The 23243-nt window shown below is 38.6% G+C and overlaps 1 protein-coding gene across 1 annotated transcript in view; it reads right to left on the reverse strand.

Annotated features, from left to right (window-relative positions):
- Positions 1-329: 329 nt before the first annotated feature.
- LOC134873299 (coiled-coil domain-containing protein 60-like) overlaps positions 330-23243 on the reverse strand; it is a 33292-nt gene continuing 10378 nt past the window's right edge. The window contains exons 5-13 of the mRNA XM_063896792.1: positions 18092-18196; positions 15810-15897; positions 10935-11142; positions 6596-6662; positions 4831-4923; positions 3960-4070; positions 3331-3477; positions 2909-3098; positions 330-860 (exon numbers count right to left, since the gene is read on the reverse strand). Of these exons, the coding sequence (XP_063752862.1) occupies positions 645-860; positions 2909-3098; positions 3331-3477; positions 3960-4070; positions 4831-4923; positions 6596-6662; positions 10935-11142; positions 15810-15897; positions 18092-18196 (1225 nt within the window). The 3' untranslated portion in view covers positions 330-644. The remainder of the gene's footprint in view (positions 861-2908; positions 3099-3330; positions 3478-3959; positions 4071-4830; positions 4924-6595; positions 6663-10934; positions 11143-15809; positions 15898-18091; positions 18197-23243) is intronic.

Raw genomic sequence — 23243 nt, forward strand, 5'->3', positions numbered from 1 at the left:
ACAAATGTGCAAAATGGCCCTTTTGCCACTAACGACTCAACCAAGTTATGTTATCTTGTGTGTTATCACTGGAGACTTGCGGGAAAAATACTACATGCAGGCGTCCAGGAAGACATCTGTTTGCTCTTTGTAAACCTAGACAATAGATACAGGTGAGGAAGGTATGTACTGGCCCTGCTTCCTGCTTCCTTTTTGTCAGGCTGTATCTCTTTCTTCATCTCTTCTTATAAACATGTATGACAGAGTAGGGTGTGAATCTTCCTGTGTCTTATGGTGCGATTTCACAATCTACTCCAGTCCGCTGTGCCCTTATAAAACGTGGTGTGGAAAAGTATTGCATCAGGCAGAGTAAAGTGTGTATATGATTATGGAGTTATTATATGCAAATCTAAAAGAAAAGGTCACATTTGTTAATGCTCAATGTGCACAAATGAAAATGTTTACCAAAATGATTTAAGATTTTAACTATTCTCGGTCAGAACAAAATATGTACAATTGGATAAGCCTAACTACCTTTTTATTATTTATTCTGACACAACTTTGACCTGGTCTGTAGGATCACCGTCGATAGGAAGCATTTTTAAATGATAGTGCCTTTAATCAAATAGTTCCTAATCTAATAGACCCATTACTTGTAAGGCTCATTAAGGCTCTTTTAACCTTTTGCCAACATTTAATTTGACCAAACTAGGTGTGCCTATTTTTTTTGTCCTTGCCTGTAGGCTTCCTCCTGGTCTTAATGAGTGTGGGTCACCTAGTGTTTGAGGGGCACGGTGGTACTGTGGGGGCAGAGTGACCCTTGAACACAGCCAGGTGTTGTACTCCTCCCTTGGCATCTGGACCACGTGCTCTGTGGCTATCTGATAGAGGTAGAAGGTAAACAGAGAAGGGGTGGATTAAAAATAGACAGATGCAGACAGAAAGAGATGTATTTTGATTCTGCATAGATGAAAAGTAAGACAAGACAACTGATGGTCACAGAGACACTGACAGATACTGGACCAAAACTGAACAGTATTTCAAATATTTAGAGTAACTAACACCTAACACCAAGAAAGTGGATTCCATCACTCCAGTTTTGAGGTCTTTACACGGGCTTCAAGAATTGAGTGCAACATACTAATGTTGATTTATAATGACCCAATGGTTTAGAGCCAAAATATATGTTGGATCTTCACTTACATTATTATTATTATTTTTTTTTTTTTAAATATTTTTTTTGGGCAAGCAGTGCCTTTAATATAGTGACAGTGCAGGTCAGAAACAGAGAGACAGAGGGGACCCAGGCCGGTTCGAAACCGGGTCCACCGCATGGGGATCAAACCCCAGTATATGGCCGCCTGCTCTACCCACTGAGCTATACGACGGCCCACTTACATTATTAACCATCCAGAACTCTCAGGTTTGTTTTCTGTCCTCGGAGTCAGAACTAAACTTGGGGAAGCAGTGTTCAAATTTGATGCTCCATTTATCTGGAACAAACTACCAGAAAAAGGCAACCCTCACTTCTAAATCAAGGCTGAAGACTTTTCTTTTCGCTGCTGCCATCTATTAATCAAATAACTACTAGTATCTTATGCTCAAATACTTTTATTCTTGTATTTAAATCCTGTCTTATTTTTTATTTGTATTCTTTTAGCTTTTGAATGACTGTATTTAAATGTCATATTATAATCTGTGCATGTTGCACTATATCTTAATGCTTGAATGTTTAAAAAAAAAAAGCTTTCTGAATTGCCTCAGATTGAACTGTGCTATATAAAAAACCTTTTCTTTCTAAAAAAAACATAGAAATTAGGCTTTGTAAAAGTAACAACCAAAAATTCACTGATGGCGACCAGCATAATTATACTGTGGAGCTCCTCGATCCAGCCCACAGTGCTGAGTCAGACATGGAAACAAACCAAGTCCTCTGTGCTCTGTTGGATTCAGGCCTGAGCTTCAGAATGGGACACACTGACACACATTGTCCTGAAAAGGAACAAGGTGGGAAAGTGCCTCACCCAACCCACTAACCATCCAAAAACAGTGAACCTACTTTAAAGAGCCCCCGTGTGATTTATCAGGCGGCTTCCTGTCATTTCACCTTCAGCTATCTGCTCCTGAGTCTGGAAGGATCTAATTGCCCCTCATTTCTGACCGGTAGGGGCGTGTTCAGAGGGTCTGGGGTCTGTTAGTGTTGGGAGTGGGGCTCGTCCCTAATTGATGGTTTGGTGGGAGTGGCTGAGAGTTTAACTGTCGGGCTTAAAGTTTGGGGGAAGATCAGAGGACTTTGAAAAAATCCCACAAACTATTGTCTATAATTTGCCATGTGGAATTGAACCAGGATAATGGTTGATCTGCCCTCAAATTACAATGATGATTTTTCCTCACAGATTTTGTACAATTGCCTACATTAAGATGTGCACTTTACCCAATTTACACATTACAATTTACCCAGCTCAGAAGAGGGAAATAGGATTAGGTTGGTCCAGATTTCAGTTGTAATTTTGACTATTCCAGCTGGTCTAGGAATTTGAACATTGCATACTGCAAAATATTACTTTTAAACAAACTCTACAAAACCATTGAATTTAGATCATGCAGTGTTGTGTTTTCTGTTCCTATTTTTTTGTACCACTTGACACTTTTTATCACAGGATGATGGCCAAACTGTTGGTTTTTGAGTCCTTATTTTTTATGTCATCATAACTTTATATAATATATGTTCCCACTTTAACATCAACGAGACATTCATTCCATAATTAAACTCTTTTGTTAGTTAATTATTTTGTGTCAATTGTTCACTGTAAGCTGTGGGAAAGAAATCTATCATTGGTTGCAGCATTCCCTTGCTGTTTGTTAAAAACTATGCTAGCTCCCAATAACTTTATTTTGTGAATTGGGTGTGAGGAAGCATTTTGTGTACCTGGACGGCCACACACAGCTCAGGCAGACAGAGCTCCCACGGCTCCAGACCCCCCAGCACCTTCAGCAGGACCTGAGGTCGAACCCTGAGGCTCTGCTGCTCTGCAAAACCAGTCAGCCTCTCCAGCACCCGGCTCACCGCACGCTCCCTGCACACCTCCCCTGGCAGGCCGCTCAGCAGAGAGGACAGCCTGCAAAAAAATGGAAAGTGTCAGAGCCATCAGTGCCACTGTGCTACAACACAGAAGAATATGATGTTTTTATGCTCTCTTGTGCACATTATTAACACATATGCAGACCACATGTGCATGCAGTTCCACAAATGGGACCTCTCCCCAGCTCCAGTAAACCTCTCAACCCCCCCCCCCCCCCCCCCCCTCAACTCCACATTCCACTTGATAATGTCTTCAACAGGCTGCATACCACATATTGTTGCTGTGCTTGTTTTTATTCTTGTTGTCTGGGGCTTCTGGCTCTTTGGACAAGCAGGCCACATGGCGAGGAAGGCCCTGGGATTTGGTCACGTGACCCTGGGCTCGATACCTCTGGAGGCCGCTGTTTAATCTCTCCCTGGATGGGGGAAGGAAAGACAATTTACAAAAAAGGGAAAAAGGAACCTGAATGAGCCCATATTATCTTACAATCACCTTATGCTGCATTGGCACCCTGCCTTTATTTGAACTATGCTTACAAAAATATAAAGCACACAGACTTGTATAACAGAACAAACATGCTTGTTACTCGAGTAGGAGAACCAGCCTGAGGCATGTGAAGGACGCTTACGCTCTCAGTCATTGTTGGCAAAGGCTTAGTGAGTAATCAAGTTAAAATATACAACAAGATAAAACAGATAAGGTCACATAAGTTACCTAACACATCTTAATTTAAGTTCAGAAAGGAAGCTCTAACGTTTTTGTGACAAGGATTTAGTTAAGATGATACTCCAGACACATGCAGTACCTAATGGCAGGTTATCCTGATGCTGATACTTGTGATAGTTTGGGGAACTAATCAGGAGTAATTGGTCCTTAGGGATTGGATGTTTATCAAACCTAGCTTTGAGCTCCAGGACGTCAGCGTAGCTCTGAGATATCTCCTCCACTCTTTCCTTAAAGGCAGTTTTTATATCTCGTAGCTTGATGGCTTTGTCGTTGATGAGGTGGCTGATGTCAGGACAGTTGGGTGTAGAAGAAAAAAAAAAGGAACACAATAAGTGTTGTGTTCATTCATTTATAAAAATAATTAAGCTGTATAGTGTGCCTGTGTGCCAGATTTAGACTCTAAGGGTATTGTTATAGCAAAATTACAATCATTTATAAAATGAAGCCTTTTTTTGGTATTGTAGTATAGCATATTGGATTTACTTGATTTGGAAATGAACAGTGTATGAATTAAAGTGTTTCATTTTCGGCAAGGTTTTATGGGAGGAATCTAATTAAACTTTACCACTTTTAAACAATATCTTAGCTAATACTGATTTGTGATGACAATATGTAGCAAAAACATAAGCAATAAGTAACTTTGTAAAATTGCAATTTTAATATCTGTCTGTTTAGGTACAATGGCCGCAGTGTTTTCAATGGCCTGCATGTCACTGCCCGAAAAAACGCATTGGTCTGTTTCATGTGTATTGACATGAAAGCGATAAGCATGTTCTGTCAATAATAAATTATGACAGAATGTTTATGACCATGTCCTGATCAGCAAAACCGGATTGCCGTTCATTTAAAAAATAAAAGAAGACCTGTCCTCATCATTGCATCTTTATATCTTGAAAAAGCAAACAAACATTCATATAAACAGAATGTGATATAGGTATAATAATAATAAACCAGGTCACACACTGTTAGTTTGATAAATATCAACGTGTTTTTGTCTCCCTTTTCTAATGCATATGAATCGTGGGTGCAGTTGGAGCAGCACCTCTTGGCTGGAAAGCTCTTTGCGGTCTTAGAGTCGGTTCGGTCACCTGTCTTCTGAGACGACGGCTGTGTGTTACACTCGGGTGGGGTCCAACTGTAACAAAGGACAGTTACAACAAGTAAGACCTGTTTATCAAAGAGACTGTTAAAAGAGGGATAGGTCATGTATTGTTAAAGTGGCATGCTTACTAAAATAGATTGGATACTATAGAATGAGGCCAGAGATATTTCGCTTAGAAACAGAGTCATTTCTTGGACCAATTGTCCAATATCCCTTAAAAGAGACAATCTGAGTGTCAATTTACTTAGTTAGTCTCTTTAATTGTGACATTTTATGTTTTTTCTATTGCTTTTGATGTCAGTTTTCTGTTTTTCTTTAGATATTTTGTTAGTTTATGACCCGCCAGCTCTACCAGGCAAGCTATACAGCAGCCCCTCTTCTTTTGACAACTTTAATGTTCATTTTTGGCACAAAATATCCATCTGTTTAGGCTAATTGTTGTATTTGTCTTGTTGCTTCTTTTCAATTTTATATATTTTATGTATTGAATGCTGCACAACTGAAATGCATAAAACCGTACATTTACCACACATATGGTTACATTTACAACCATTCGAAGTATAAATGTTGATGTAGACATTGTTTGAATAACCCCATAATTACTAAAAGCTGTCTTGAGATGAAAAAAAAGTCACCTGGAGCATATAATCAGTCAATGAATGATGGTAATCACGTGATCACCTTTAACAGCTACGGTAAATATCAGGCAGAAAAACACCAGAAAAATGTTCCTGATAACATTTTACAACTTGCCCTTTTGTTCCCTCTGCCACAAAGGCTGACGCTTTACAGCAAATTCCTCAAATAGTCTTTGTGTTCACTGCCTTTAAAACTCTGAATGGGCCAGAGGAGGAATGAAGATGAAGGGGACTAAAAATAGGAACACAAATTGAAGGGCTGTCACCACAGAGCGAGGGAGAGGAGTATAGGTTGAGCTGCCTCTGTAGCTCTCCTTTTCCCCACTCTGCTTCTGTTTACATAACCATTGTAGGGTTGGGATATTGGTGCTGGTCATGATGGCTTGGACTTTGTCCTTTTTATGATTCTCTACTGTGAATTAAGGAAATAAGAGCTTTGGCTACTTTAACTGTTATTGTAAGGGCTTATATCATAAAAGAAAATAGCTGTCAGCTGTAGAATTTAAAGATCTATGGCAGTAGGCCGGAAAAGATATGTAGTTGTTATCTTTGATATCATGTTTATTTGGTAAGTCTTAAACCTTTGTCAAAAGTTAGTTTTTATCATATTTACTCATCCTTATGCTGTTTTTATGTAAACAAGGTTTAGTTGACTAAATGTCTGGGCATTTTAGTTTTATTTTGGTTAAAGATAAGCAGTTGCTATTTTAATGAAAACAGACAGTAGAAAACATTTACAATTTCACTGAATGTAGTCTGGCCAAAACCAATCATATTGTAATTTTGATGAAACTTTTATCACCTCCACAGGATTGTATCTTATCATTACCTGATAAAAAGACACAGACTGAATGTTTAAAATGCATTTTTGTTTCTTAGAGTCCTCGTGAGTATAAATACAGATACAGTTAAGGGGAAAAAAACAGTTTTCAACAACATTTTGGTCTTGTCTCTAAACAATAAACTTACACATTTACTGTTTAATGTTGTTAGTGCCGTCTCGTCATCATCTCACAAAGGTTTTGACAAACACATTTTATCTTAGTTTGAACTATAACTGAACTTACTTGCTGGTTTTTGAGCTTTGGCTCTCTTGCTTGCCATTCTGGTGGACATCTGACAGTGTACAAAGATCTAGAAACACAAAAGCAACAAAGAACTTTAATTTTAATTACAAAAATCCTACTCCATCTTCCTCAGAACTTTTTCACAGTATGTTATTATACATCTGTAACTCTCTCAGCTCAAATGTTCAAACTGTGAAAAAAACACTACTTTTCATGTTGAGCAGTTGAAGGACAGCTGGGTTTCTGAGACAGAAGTGTCCTCAAGTCTGGTCTATACACTTAAATTCTGAAAAAAATGATTAGCCTTACTCACTGCATTCCCCGCATACGTACATGCAACTGCAACCTGTTGCGTGCTACCCTGCCACAATACAAATTACATAAAGTATTTGACAATGTTTAACAGTAATCGGTTCCTTCATAAACAGATAAAGTAGCAGTCAGTTTCCTGATGACCTGAGATGTGCTCAGATTCTCTCCTCTTTTAAAAGCAGTTTTCAGAACAAGTATTGCATCCATTGTAAGAGAATCATTGATGCACCTTAGTGTAAGGTTGTTGTGAATACCCATTAATTTCTCTCCGTCTTCCTTTCCCTTTTCATTTTCATCTTATTCTTAACGTCGTACCCCACAAGGACTTTCAAACATAAATATGAGAGGTAAAAAGATGATACTATGAATTATAAATAGGGCTTAATTCTTTCCATAACATTTACATATTTTCTCCTGGTAATATCTTCCAAATGTGATCATGTTCACAGCTTTAGGGGTGGAGTGGACGTTGCATTGTTCTAAGATAAGATTAAATAAGATAAACTTTACCGTCTGTCACAAAGTAACAGAACGTCTCTTCAGACGACAACAGTGTCAACAGGTATTTAACCACACGGTAAAAAACTACTTATAGAATCTACTCAATAAAACTGATGTTACAATTTGAACCCACATCTTTTGAGTAGACCTAACCCAAAGTTTTAGGAAAAGGTTGCTTAAATGTAACCTATGACATTCACTTTAAGAAATAAAGTAAAGTCTAACACCATATCTTAATACAACTATTTACTGATACGTGTGTAATATTAACTCCTTATTGTAGGCACCTGCCAGCAGGCCATTGCTCATGTAGTTATAGGTAATAATTAATCTAGATTATAAATCAACATTACTTTTTTGGGAAGTTTCAAATGATCAATACAGTTTTGTCAGGAAATACAAAAGCATCCTTTCAACACAACACTTTGTTGTGTTTCTGTTGGTCCTGTAAGAAAGTAATTGGTGTAGGAATAATTTACCCATTTATATATACTAAGAATACTGACTTGTCTACCTTGAGTAAGGTTTGAATGATTTTCATACATAATGTATACCGCCGCCCCTTTTTTACAGTGCAGTATGTTTGCAAAGTGTTATTGTTTGTATGTTTTCCTGCTTGTTCATTAGCTAATAGTTTAATGTGCTTAAGTGATTTTGAGTGTAATGAGGATGGAAACATGCGAGTAAAATATCTAAGAGTGTTGTAGATATATAAGTACGCCAAATTGTTCCAAAAATGGGACATGCCATTGTCTTTGCTGTGGTTTTATTTATGATCGAATAGCTCCCCCTGGTGTCCACATGCTGGTACTCCACCATGAAATTGAGAGAAATTGATCCTGAATGTAATCCGACTGAAGCCTCAGTTTATAGTTTATACATAGAAGGCAGACACGACGAGGACACAATAAGTCTTCATGAAGTTTCCCAGGAGTAGAAAGCATTCATTAAAATGTTAAATACCAGCCTAAATGATTCCACTTCTCTATGAGCTGTGACTAAATTAATCACAGTGTGGCAAATCGGGGAGATGAGACGCCTATTAAAAAATGTATAGCGTGATTTCTCAAGAGGAATAGCTTTAAAAACCTGCTGCTAACACTGTAAGAGGCCATAACTTTAGCAAATTGGCTAATTTCAGATTGACTAAATTGAGTTCTTATTTTAATTATCCCAAATGAGTGCGGAGGATTAGCTATCTGTTCTGGTAAAAAAAAAAAAAAAAAGAAGACGAGAGGGGGAGAGAGGCATTGAAATGCAAAGATAAACCTCCTTATTATTCAAAGTTGTACACGTCCTTTTAAATCAAAGAGTTTGAAACTAGGCTTCATTTTTATGCTAAAGTATAGAACTCGTCGTGCAGATTTACAAGGCAAAACAATGGAGCGTGGGCAGAGCTGCACATCTCCAGTGGCCAATTTCTGGATTTGAGACATAACTCTGGGGATAAGTCTGAAAAAGCAGTTAATTGCTTTAAACCAATGGCACTGAATCAATCCTCTGATATTTTTGGACTCCTTTTTATGATTAGAGCGAGAGTGCAGGATGGAGGGAGGAGAGATTAGAATGTGAGAAAGAAAGGAATGTAATGGAAAGGATGAGACAACAACACGACAATGACTCAGGCAGCGGTGGCTAGCTGACATCAGGAGGTGATTATATGAAACCTGTGTACTACAGGGGGCGGGAGTGTGTGTGTGTGTGTGTGTGTGTGTGTGTGTGTGTGTGTGTGTGTGTGTGTGTGTGTGTGTGTGTGTGTGTGTGTGTGTGTGTGTGGGGGGGAGGGGGGGGGGGTCTGGTGACTTATTCTCTGCTATGAAGTCTGGTGCAGTGCACTCTGGGAAGAGGCCTGAGACTGGGCAGAAAGGCTCTGATCACTCAGTGAGAAGTGTACTGAATAGACCTGCCCCTTATCTTGGTTTCAATTTCAGGCTCAGCAGGTGATATAGGGGTGTGTGTGTGTGTGTGTGTGTGTGTGTGTGTGTGTGTGTGTGTGTTCCCAAGGGTGGACAAGAAATTCAGGTGCCATCATGTTTTTTTTCTTCTTCATTTCTGTAAAGCCATCTCTATTTCTATCCATAGGAAAAAAGGATTTGTGATCTTAATAGTTTGAGTCCAACTGTTTCTATGACAACGAGTTTTCTGTCGAGTGAGTGTGTTCATGAAACTTCTTTCTTTCGGTGAACAAATGTTCCTGTCTTCATAGTGAAAGTGTTTTCATGTAGAGAGATTGTATAGATGTTTGTTTGGCTTATAGGTCCAGTTAAGATTCACATTGGGTGTAGGGTGACTCTGCCTTCAGATAGAATTCGGGACATTGCATTTTTGACATGAGAAGTCAAGAAGTTCAGGATAGAAATATTCATATAAATAAGTTAAATAACATAAGATGAATACGATAATACACAAGATGAATGAATAGGAGGAAGGATCAGGAAAATAATAAGGGAGGTTTAAGGTTAAGATTTTAGAGGTGAGGGTTGAGGTTACTTAGGGACTAGGGAATTAATATAGTCCTAGTAATCAAGGAAAGACCAGCATTAGTATGATTGTGCTTTATTGTAACTTGTCTCAGCAAGAGACATGTTCTTCTCTTTTACATCTTCCATCCATGCATGGTCTTAGAGACTATTCTTTATAATAACATCACCCTTTGAGAAACCTGTTTGCTTTCCCATGCTTGCCTGAAAAGTTGAGTTTGTTTATTGTGTTTATTTTTATATGGAAACCACAGACGCATTAGGATTGTAAACTATATTTATGCACAAGATCATGATGCACTTTTGGTTTTATGTTGATTATACTACAACACTTAATTGGATAATTGACGTCAAACAGGAGTTAAACAGTGACGGGTGAAATAATTTAAGTGACACTGCACTGTGTAGCAGTGACATTATTGACATTTTTAATATAGAAATTCACTAAAATTTGCAAAAGGACATATTCTAGATTAAGATTTTATAATTACTACAGTCTGACTTCATAATTATTATATTCTGACATCATAATATAACAAATTTTCTCCATAGTCAGAGAATGGAGTAGTGGGGCACTCAGGTGGCTAAAATTAGTATTACAACAACAAACACTTCGGCCAAAGCGAAAGATTCATCTGCCAAAGAAAACATTCCACCATCAGAGGCCATTGAGATTTAAATGTTTTGCAAATATGTTTGTAAAACCAGTGCTGAAAAGTAATTTAGCACATTTAGTAAATTATCCTACATATTTGAGGCAACTTTACTTTACTTTAGTATTTCGATTTCATGCTACTTCACAAATATCGTTTTACTCACTTTATTTAGTTGACTAGATTAATTACTTTGCAGGTTCATATTTTTGATGTACTTTTATGAATAAAGATACAGGGCGAAATAAAAAGCCATTAAAGTTATGTCTGCAAAATCAATATGATTAAACCATTAATTGGTCACTAGAAGAAAGCAGAGATATAAAATATATATTATTTTGAAAGTGGCATCTACTAAGAGTACTGTTACTTCAGAGTAAAACTACAACTCACAGTCGGAGGGAGATCGGTCTGTCTCCTGTGCTGTTCCTGAAGACTCTGTGTCCTCCCCAACGGCGCGCTGCAGAGAGGACACACTGCTGCTGCCCACAGTGGTGGCGGTGACGGCAGAGAGGGAGGCCACGCTCATGAAGGAAGACTTCCTGTGTGTGTGGAGGCGAGCTGAAGAGCTGCCAGGTCGCCGGGGTCGAGCTCTCCAAGGCTTTGAGAGGGGAAAAGAGAAAGAGTTGAATAAAATAGTAGTGCACATTAACAAAAGACTGCATGGTTTTAATATCACCTAAAACACAAGTAGACCAATCATTGTTTGTGGTGGTCACAACAGAGTTGAGACTTCTAGCCCATAGAGGTCAGTACAACAAAGCGTATCTGTCCGACAAGATAACAGTAGAGTAGCTTATAAGGAATAACATTTTTAACCCTTACAAGAACATCAAATCATCAAGAGTCCTCATTTTGTCTAGTGAACTTCATAATGCAACAATGTTTTCTTGTATGTTATAGTATTTATTTTAGGTTTTGTAATGTATAATTCTGGTGTACCCACTTTATCTCATCCTTCTTCATTCTAACAGCTTAGTTGTTTTCAAAGTATGAAAAAAATACATTTGCATTGTAAATGCAATCTAGCCAGGGATAACACTTTTATCATTATTTAAATTACAAGGATGTCACTGTATAAATTTACTTATGAATGGGAAATTATGTACATCCCTGACCTTTGACTATTTAATGCTAATGGTGGGAGATAATAGTGAATATATAATAACATTGATAATGTTCTTTGACAAATTGAGATTTTAGTTTATTCTTTTTTTATATGATTGACAATCTTGGAAGATTCATTAGTACATTTCCTCTTAAATTGAGTTGTTCTTCTCAATACTTGCTAACGTTACATGAAGGAGACTTTATACACATTAGTGTCGTTATAAAAAGATACTTTGCATCTTTTAAACTGATTTAATTATAACCAATGTTATCTGAATAAGTTCAAGGTGATAATCAGTCCAACACATTTTCAATCCACTTATTGGTTCATTCAGGTAGCTCCGTTGTGTATTTACAGTGGGGCAAAAAAGTATTTAGTCAGCCACCAATTGTGCAAGTTCTCCCATTTAAAAAGATGAGAGATGCCTGTAATTTTTATCATAGGTATACTTCAACTATGAGAGACAAAATGAGAAAAGAAAATCCAGGAAATCACATTGTAGGATTTTTAAAGCATTAATTGATAAATTCCTCAGTAAAATAAGTATTTGGTCACCTACAAACAAGCAAGATTTCTGGCTCTCACAGACCTGTAACTTCTTCTTTAAGAGGCTCCTCTGTCCTCCACTCGTTACCTGTATTAATGGCACCTTTTTGAACTCGTTATCAGTATAAAAGACACCTGTCCACAACCTCAAACAGTCATACTCCAAACTCCACTATGGCCAAGACCAAAGAGCTGTCAAAGGAGACCAGAGACACAATTGTAGACCTGCACCAGGCTGGGAAAACTGAATCTGCAATAGGTAAGCAGCTTGGTGTGAAGAAATCAACTGTGGGAGCAATTATTAGAAAATGGAAGACATACAAGACCACTGCTAATCTCCCTCCATCTGGGGCTCCACGCAAGATCTCACCCCGTGGGGTCAAAATGATCACAAGAACGGTGAGCAAAAATCCCAGAACCACACGGGGGGACCTAGTGAATGACCTGCAGAGAGCTGGGACCAAAGTAACAGAGGCTACCATCAGTAACACACTACGCCGCCAGGGACTTAAATCCTGCAGTTCCAGACGTGTCCCCCTGCTTAAGCCAGTACATGTCCAGGCCCGTCTGAAGTTTGCTAGAGGGCATTTGGATGATCCAGAAGAGGATTGGGAGAATGTCATATGGTCAGATGAAACCAAAATAGAACTTTTTGGTAAAAACTCAACTCGTCGTGTTTGGAGGAGAAAGAATGCAGAGTTGCATCCAAAGAACACCATACCTACTGTGAAGCATGGGGGTGGAAACATCATGGTTTGGGGCTGTTTTTCTGCAAAGGGACCAGGACGACTGATCCGTGTAAAGGAAAGAATGAATGGGGCCATGTATCGTGAGATTTTGAGTGAAAACCTCCTTCCATCAGCAAGGGCACTGAAGATGAAGCGTGGCTGGGTCTTTCAGCATGACAGTGATCCCAAACACACTGCCAGGGCAACGAAGGAGTGGCTTCGTAAGAAGCATTTCAAGGTCCTGGAGTGGCCTAGCCAGTCTCCAGATCTCAACCCCATAGAAAATCTTTGGAGGGAGTTGAAAGTCTGTGTTGCCCAGCGACAGCCCCAAAACATCACTGCTTTAGAGGAGATCTGCATGGAGGAATGGGCCAAAATACCAGCAACAGTGTGTGAAAACCTTGTGAAGACTTACAGAAAACGTTTGACCTCTGTCATTGCCAACAAAGGGTATATAACAAAGTATTGAGATGAACTTTTGTTATTGACCAAATACTTATTTTCCACAATAATTTGAAAATTAATTCATTAAAAATCAGACAATGTGATTTTCTGGATTTTATTTTCTCATTCTGTCTCTCATAGTTGAGATATACCTATGATAAAAATTACAGGCCTCTCTCATCTTTTTAAATGGGAGAACTTGCACAATTGGTGGCTGACTAAATACTTTTTTGCCCCACTGTATATGCAAGATCCACATTGCTGCTAAGGAAGTGTTTGTCAGTAAGTGGATGTTTCTTTCATCATTTACTACGTCACTTTTTCCCTACATTTCACAGGTTGCCTTTTGAAACCAACTATGAAAATGGTCACTTTCAGTCAAAGATTCAAACACAGTATAGCTATAATTTCATAGGCATGTGTCACTAATGGCTGGCACACCACTTTCTCGCACAACACCTCTAAAGACTGTCTTTCATACTCATCCTTGAGACTGCTGGTAATAATTGCCACTTTTCTACACGTGTTTTAACACGGTCAGCATAGAATGGAGACCTTCAGTTGTGAGAGGCTGATCTAAACGTGCCGGTAACTACCGACGGTTGTTTACTTCGAATATGTTCACCATGTTAGAAATATCTCAGCGTGATGTCTAGCCAGTCATGTTTGGCTGGTTATTTTGGGAAAAAGCAAACTAGTAACAAAAGCAGAGAAATTGTAAAACTTTATTTGATAGTAAATTAGAATTTGTTTTCCTCAAAGCCTCAAGCGATACTTTTTATTTAGCTCATTCTTCCTTCTTAGCATCTGATTTTCATAAGAAAAATACAAACATACACATGCACACAAACAAGCTGACAGGCGGAAGCTTGGCACACACCCATAGGTAGACCCATCTCTCAACTGAGGACGACATATGAGCAACAGAGAGGAGCCAGAAACGTCTACCCCTCCACCCCAGCCCTCTCCCCTATGCCCTTCCCTCTCTCCTGCCTGTCTGTCAGAGAAGACCCGGGCCCTAAGTGTGTGTGACGCTCCCTTCAGCCTAATTATCAGGGATGAAGGGAGTACAACACTTCAGCAAACGCTCTCCCAATGTCCTCTACTGCCACACACTTCCATTCCTTAAGGATAAAGTGTGTGTGTGTGTGTGTGTGTGTGTGTGTGTGTGTGTGTGTGTGTGTGTATGAAGAGGTTGCTAATTGAGTCATCAGCGGGTGTAAGCATGTATGTTTGACTGCTTAAGCAAATGTTCTTGTGCAACATGATTTAAGGTTTAATCTATAAAGTAGTGTAGTGCTGAAGCATGACTGAGTAAACGCACCCGGCTTTTCTTTTTTCCTGTGTATGTGTGTGTGTGCGTGCGTGCGTGCGTGTGTTGGGGGGGGCACTGTGCAGTATTTCACACTCCAACCTTCTGCTGAATTCATGGTCATCCTGAACAATGGGGAAAAGGTATACCGTCCATCGCTAAAAGTATGTGAACATACAAGCACTACAGCCATACAGCCTTGCAGACCACTCTAAATGTTTCCTAAATCTCTACGTGCATGGCAGCCATTCCATTTCAGTGTCTGTTGAATTCCAACACAGAGAAATGCTGTCAGTAATTTATAGATGCTTTTTTTCTTTTTACTCAAACACATAGCTGTTAATAGTAAAATCTGAGAAACTGATCATTATTCCATTACAGAAAGACTACTGGGTCAGGGCTTAAAGCTGGCCAGTGGAGTTCTTTCTAATGGGAACCATTTATTATTCCTGGGGAAGGTTTCGAAGCACAAAACTGAGTAAATAATTATATATAAATTGAATAATTAACTGAGTAAATTGATTAAAAAATGAATAATTATGTAAGTGGATGTTTGTCTTTACCATAAATAAATATGAATATTTGTGTTTTTGTTCACTTATGCATTTCTATACATTTGACTATATTAACATTTTTTATTTTTATTTAATGACATAATAATCTATATTTGTCTATATATGTTTATTTTCAAATATTTACTTTCATTTATCTTAAATGTTACTTTCTGCAAGGAAGTAAGAGGGTGGGCCAAAGGCTCTGATTGGTGAATTAATGGTGTATGCTGTACTATTACACAAATTAATAAATACATATGCAAAATTCGATATAGATGCATAAATGAATAAATAAACCAATATGTCATTTTATTTTTATCAGTTAATTTAAATTTCAGAAAATTTGTTTATGTTGACAATAACAATTTAAATAAAATAATGATTTAGATATTCCTTAATATTTTTTGCATTTAATTATGTAATTAGTTATGTATTTATACATTTAGTTTTGGTCCTTAAAACAGGCTTTTGTATTGTAAATACAATATGATCTGACATTTTACATAAATGATTATTATAACAATAATAAAATGGAGTGATATAATTTTTAAAAAGTAAATAAGAGTGTTATACCTTGGATGAAACAAACTGCTCCCATTTGTTCTCAATGACTCTTTCTTTTTTCAGCATCTTTCTTGTGGTACTGCCTCGGCCAGGGTCTCTGTGAATGGAAAATAATTGCTGGTGCTGTGATACATTCATCACTCCGCTGACCTTCTGCGACTCACCACTAGTCGAAACCAGCCTTCCAGGCAGAGACAGCTCGAGAGTCACTCGAGCCATTATCAAAATCATAATTCATCTTATTCTAAAAACTGTGCAGTGTTTTAGATTAATGCCCAAGATCAGAGCTGTCTGCCTAGTGGAAAGCCCAGCAGTGTTGCAACCTTGTGATAATGTTTCATTTCATCCTCTCCTTGTCTTCCTGTACAGTAATACCTCAGCTGTATCATTTGGCCCATAAAGCTTAAGACTTTCTGGGAAATTGGATTTGAAGCTGAGTGAAGGCCCTGGAGGCTGTAACATGACGCCGTTTGGGTGCAAAAAGAAATCTCTTTGTAGCTCTTTTTTCCCTTTTATTCCGCTTTTCTTCTTCTTTTTCATTTTTCTATCAATTATTCAAGCTTTATAGTAGTGTGCAATAATATTCCTTTACTACATTCTACAAGGAGCTTTTGAGACAAAGCAGTCGCTTTTTAAATTTATGAATTAATCTATTCTCCTACTCCTGGGCTCCTCTGACACTTTGAGAGAGATCATAAAAAGGATTAAAAAATGAAAAAAAGAATAAAAAGATGGAAATTTGGAATAAAACGCCACTGTGGAATTAAAACAGACTGCAGATGCATTTAACATCAATAGTGTGGGTAGAAAATACGCATTAAGCACCAAACAGCTGCTGCTGCACTTTTTCTCCATTTTCTCACGCTCAACACCCTGTGGTGGGTCAATATCACAGGAGCTGAGACCTGGAGGGTGGGGACGAAGATGGAAGAACGCAATCTCCTTGCTAAGCCTGGACCCCCTACGGAGATTTGGACTTTATATTTCATCCAGCACTGTCAGCTCGCTCCTTGCCTGCAGCTCCTGATCACCAGCGCCCTTCATCACCGGCTCTCTACAGTACAGATGCAACGTCCCGTCAGGTGGCTCCGTTAAAAAACAGCACAGTCCAGATAGAGGTTGCTCATCGGTCAGCGTCGCAATGGCCCGATCGCTGATGATATGTCATTCATGATGCTGTGTTCTAGCCTCTGTATTGAAATTGCAAGCAGTGGAATCACTACTAAGATGCCAATGACGGTTTATGTAATATGTATGGAGACTGATCATAGTATTGAAAACAGTCCCTAGTTGCGGTTGAATTGTCCAAAAACAAGCTCCTATCGTATTTTCCTAACCACTATTCCTTGACCTCTGTGTGAAACATCACAGGGGGTTGAGGAATAGTGGTTAGGAAAATTCAAAAGGACTTAGGAAAAGTTGATTGTATTCTTAATGACCAAGGTTGGAACTGAAATAAAATGTAAAGTGAAACTTGTTGTTGCTCATCCTATCACTGTGTATATCACCATTCAAACATTTAAACAGTTTAAGAAACCCCACACAGCTCAGTAAACACTGCGAAATGTTGACTTTATTTGATCATTTCAGTAAAAACGTAACCCTTATGATTAATATAATGTTGAACGTTCAAAAAAAGCACTTTAGCAAGTCACAGCATAAGTTGTAAAACGCTTAATAAGTTCTGTAACTTTCATGATACGCATTTCTCCGTCACGATCGGTTGTTTCCTTGAACGGCCGAATGTTGTGTTACGGTAAATGTTGCGGCCACAAGGCATTGTGGGACCGTATTTTCTCCTTTCCTTTCGTAAAGGAAGGTCTAGTGTTTCCTAAGCTAAAGGAAGTTATAAAGGAAGTTTAAAAGCTCCTTTCCTATCATCTAGAGAATTCGAAAGGCTCTTATCATGGCTGCCATTGAGGTACTTCCGGGTCACTTCACTAAACTGACAATTCGAACGCAAACCTTGACTTTTGTGTCTCCTTAGGTTACAGTGAATTACACAAGTGATACATATAGCTACATCATATTCCAAACTAAATTCTGGAACAAAAATGTCAGATGTGCTGTTGTGTCCTTCAGTATCAGGAAATCACCGGTCAAGATAAACATTATCCATGAGCGTTCCACTGCTGAATGTCAAAAAAGTAACATTTTGTTTAGAGCAAATTAGTCTATGAGTAAACAGGAGGGTGAGCTGATAAGATGTATTTCCAAGATACAAAAAAGGAAACTTCTTGTTCATGTAGTGTGTGTGTGTGTTGAGAATCTTTGACAAAAGAATTACTAACCTGGGTTCCCAGCAGGCGGTGAGGGGGGCCACCCTGCCTGAGTGATCCAGAGTCAAGGCCTCAAGCAGCCAACTCAGACAGCAGAGCTGGCGGTAGATGAGCTTCCTGCAAAACCACACAAAGACAGGAACTTCTACACCAGGGGTGTCCAAACTTTTTTCACAGAGGGCCACAAAAAACACACAAAGGGCTGGGCCACTAGGTGAGGTATATTGTCTCAGTTAAGTTGTTGGGAGCTTATTCCTCAAAACAGAAGCTTTTCTGAGAGCTATTATTTAATCGTTTTAAGGAATGAAGGGTATATTTCAAGCTTGTTATGTCAGTAAGTAATTGGTTTTTTTTCATCAACTTAAATTAGTTAGAAAATGTTTTCAACTTTAATTGACAGAATTTATTTGAAAAGTCGGCTTATTAACACATGAATGCTACAGAGTAATATATGTTTAGATATACAGTGGGGCAAAAAAGTATTTAGTCAGCCACCAATTGTGCAAGTTCTCCCATTTAAAAAGATGAGAGAGGCCTGTAAATTTTATCATAGGTATACCTCAACTATGAGAGACAAAATGAGAAAAAAAAATCCAGGAAATCACATTGTAGGATTTTTAATGAATTAATTGGTAAATTCCTCGGTAAAATAAGTATTTGGTCACCTACAAACAAGCAAGATTTCTGGCTCTCACAGACCTGTAACTTCTTCTTTAAGAGGCTCCTCTGTCCTCCACTCGTTACCTGTATTAATGGCACCTTTTTGAACTCGTTATCAGTATAAAAGACACCTGTCCACAACCTCAAACAGTCATACTCCAAACTCCACTATGGCCAAGACCAAAGAGCTGTCAAAGGAGACCTGAGACAAAATTGTAGACCTGCACCAGGCTGGGAAAACTGAATCTGCAATAGGTAAGCAGCTTGGTGTGAAGAAATCAACTGTGGGAGCAATTATTAGAAAATGGAAGACATACAAGACCACTGCTAATCTCCCTCGATCTGGGGCTCCACGCAAGATCTCACCCCGTGGGGTCAAAATGATCACAAGAGCGGTGAGCAAAAATCCCAGAACCACACGGGGGGACCTAGTGAATGACCTGCAGAGAGCTGGGACCAAAGTAACAGAGGCTACCATCAGTAACACACTACGCCGCCAGGGACTTAAATCCTGCAGTTCCAGACGTGTCCCCCTGCTTAAGCCAGTACATGTCCAGGCCCGTCTGAAGTTTGCTAGAGGGCATTTGGATGATCCAGAAGAGGATTGGGAGAATGTCATATGGTCAGATGAAACCAAAATAGAACTTTTTGGTAAAAACTCAACTCGTCGTGTTTGGAGGAGAAAGAATGCAGAGTTGCTTCCAAAGAACACCATACCTACTGTGAAGCATGGGGGGGAAACATCATGCTTTGGGGCTGTTTTTCTGCAAAGGGACCAGGACGACTGATCCGTGTAAAGGAAAGAATGAATGGGGCCATGTATCGTGAGATTTTGAGTGAAAACCTCCTTCCATCAGCAAGGGCACTGAAGATGAAGCGTGGCTGGGTCTTTCAGCATGACAATGATCCCAAACACACCGCCAGGGCAACGAAGGAGTGGCTTCGTAAGAAGCATTTCAAGGTCCTGGAGTGGCCTAGCCAGTCTCCAGATCTCAACCCCATAGAAAATCTTTGGAGGGAGTTGAAAGTCCGTGTTGCCCAGCGACAGCCCCAAAACATCACTGCTTTAGAGGAGATCTGCATGGAGGAATGGGCCAAAATACCAGCAACTGTGTGTGAAAACCTTGTGAAGACTTACAGAAAACGTTTGACCTCTGTCATTGCCAACAAAGGGTATATAACAAAGTATTGAGATGAACTTTTGTTATTGACCAAATACTTATTTTCCACAATAATTTGAAATAAATTCTTTAAAAATCAGACAATGTGATTTCCTGGATTTTCTTTTCTCATTGTGTCTCTCATAGTTCAGGTATACCTATGATAAAAATTACAGGCCTCTCTCATCTTTTTAAATGGGCGAACTTGCACAATTGGTGGCTGACTAAATACTTTTTTGCCCCACTGTACATATAAGAAGTGCAATATAAGACAAATTTCAGGTAAAGGCCATATTACATTATACTTTCTGAATTGGCTGAGGGCCGGTTTCAAATGGCCCAGGGGCCGCATTTGGCCCCCGGGCCATAATCTGGACACCCCTGTTCTACACCTAGCAGAGGTTTGTTATTCCAAAAGTGCCCATACATTTGTTTTTCTATTAGAATATTTCAATATACCACCATCAAAAACATATTCTTTATAACAAATTATCAAATGCATATTTCCACGATTTATATTAAAACACATTTCATTTGTATTCAGGCCAAATATTGCCTTCTTTTTACTCCTTCAATATATTTGTATTTCTTTGCTTCAAATATGCATTTGTTTCATAAACATTTGGAAGTAGGGATGTTGTAGTTAAACCAAGCGTGCAACTCACAAGCAAATGGTTTAACAACTGCGATCCTTTTCGGAACTATGATTTCTCTCGACACTGTAAAACTAGTTACAGAGTTAAAAAATGTAAGTATTGCTAATTGTCTTATTTCCTTATCATTGCATTTGATATTTAATGTTCTGACAAATAGGCAATGCTCCACACTGACAGTATTGCAAATGTACTCCTGCGCAGAGTGGTATGCTGAAGAGCAGCTTAGCAGAAATTCTTGTTTTAGTGAAGATCATTTGACATTGTTATCTCATACAAAATTCAAACAAAGAATTAAGATATTATTTTGTACACAATGTCATAACTTATGCTCTAGAATGTGCAACTCATTTAGGTTCAAATGTTTCATAACATTTGGAAAGGCCTTATTGTGCTTTTTGGGGAATCTTCCCTTTTCTGTAGTGTGTTATAGGTTGTTGTGCATGTAAATGGTCTGCAGACGCAAAAGTCCCAAAAGAGGTGGGACATCTCTAAGCAGTGGAGCCGGCAAGCTAACCAATCAGAGCAGACCGGGCTCTAGTTTCAGACAGAGGGGGGAGAAGAGGTAGGCAGTATGAGAAAAATAAAGACCCTTTTGAAGCCTGATGTGAACATTAACAGTCACAATAGAGGCACAAAATACAAATATGAACCTGAATATGAGCATGATAGGGCGCCTTTAAACAAGATAAATGGAATTTGAGTGGATTCATATTTAATGGCAGTATTCTGTAAAACTAATACAACATTTTCCAGGGACTAAAATTACAATGGGTTGGATTATTATTCATTATTCTAAAGCAGTATATGACAATTTCTTTATATTATTGCTTTATTTTCTGCAACATTTTTGGTAACCTGTCATGCCTTTTGATCATATTTTTTGTATGCTGATTATTCCCCGATTTGTTTTAGAAAATTCTTGTTTTTAAATGAAACTACCTATTATTGGATGCAAAGGTAATACCACTACATGGTTTAGTGCCCTCTCAAATGGGGAAAAAACAATCATACTGAACGCCCTCATTTCTTTTACCGTTGGTAAAATAGGTGGATGAAGTCATGGACACAAGAGCAGCACATCTTGAAAACAAGGGCTGCTGTAGTGCAACACATTCAAAACATGGCATCTCTCTAAAGCGCGACATGTTCACGCTTCGAGGCTTTATGACCACATCCATTTCGATGATCTTTCCAAACACGTCACACACAATATGAAGTCTGCCTCTCTTTTTTCAAATGCTGCCGCCCCGGGTCGCTCTGAGCTCTTTTCATTATCGACCAGGCTGTTTGTCTGCCAGGCGGGTAATGTGTTAGATTAGGATCCGTCAGATGTCAGGTAAAAGCCTTCCAACACGGATGTTGTTTTTACTGAGGTCTCACCATACAACCAGGTTTTATTCTGGTGGTAATGCAGTGTCAGGCGAGATGCATGTTGAGTCGGAGGGGATGCATCATAAACAAGGGCTGCAGATTTGTCCCTGTGGAACAGTGCAGATGAACACAGGAGTCCTTGGTGTAAACCCAACGTGATGCAATAGCCAGCATTTGTAGATGTTAACTTTGACTATAGTGATATTTACTTACATTTTTGTCATGTTATTTGATATACTATCATAATTGAAACTGCTAATTATTAATAATGCTATCATTTGTTTTTCACAGTTTGTTTTAACATTTTCTAACCAAGTGATTATTAAACCTTTAAGAAATCACTTGTTAAACATCTATAAGCATTACACAGAAAGATGTAGTTGTGTGCATCACTTTGTTAATAATTGTTTCGTAAAACAGTCTATAAATGTAATTTGTAAAGCTTAATGGCTTTTTTTAACCACATCACACTGGTCACGACATAAGGCGATATACATACTGTATTTAACTTTTGTAAGAAGCCAGTACTTGTGGATTGTGGGACGCATTGCCATCAAATCCTGCATACAAGATCAAAGCAATGCGTAAGAGACTAAATGTTGCTTTTGTGAACCAGACTTCTGTGTGTCTATTGACAGAAAAAAACTTTTCCTGACGCGTTTCTAAAAAAGGTTAGCTCCGGTTCTCACAGCATCAAAGGATCCTGCCATATGAAAGCAATACAAAATAAGAGCATCAGGAATATCTGTCAATTTCAGATGTTTGGCATTAAATATTCAGCGATCCGCCTATTTGTTTTTCTGTGTTTGATGTTTGCTTAGGTGTAGTAACACACCTGTTTGACATGACTCACAGGGATGAACACCAGCAGACAGAAGAGGCTGGAATAGTGACTCCTTAAAATCAAATCCTTTTCAAACATCTCACTTTTCTCTTTACTGCTGTACAGGGATTCTTAGAAAATGCAACACAACCTATGCCCTGATTTGATCATGATATCAGGGCAAATATTAAGATACATTATTGCACTAAATTATAATGGAGTGGTGCAGTTATGACTCCTAAGACCCAGAAATAACATAGCACTTCGGTTCCCTCGCCTCAAAAATCTAAAAAATGTTTTAACGTGTTTGTGGTAAGAAGCCTGAAATAAGGTCTGTGGCTAACACAAGCTGAAGAGATTTTGATACTTTGCTATACGACATAAAATGCGCCAGTAATCACTCCACTGGTGAATGTCTGAGGTGTTTATGTGTCATAAAACGGCGGTTGCAAACAACGAAATGAAAAACGTCATCACGCCGACACAAGTCTGCG

Source organism: Eleginops maclovinus, chromosome 12 (assembly GCF_036324505.1).
Source record: "Eleginops maclovinus isolate JMC-PN-2008 ecotype Puerto Natales chromosome 12, JC_Emac_rtc_rv5, whole genome shotgun sequence".
Lineage (NCBI taxonomy): Eukaryota > Metazoa > Chordata > Actinopteri > Perciformes > Eleginopidae > Eleginops > Eleginops maclovinus.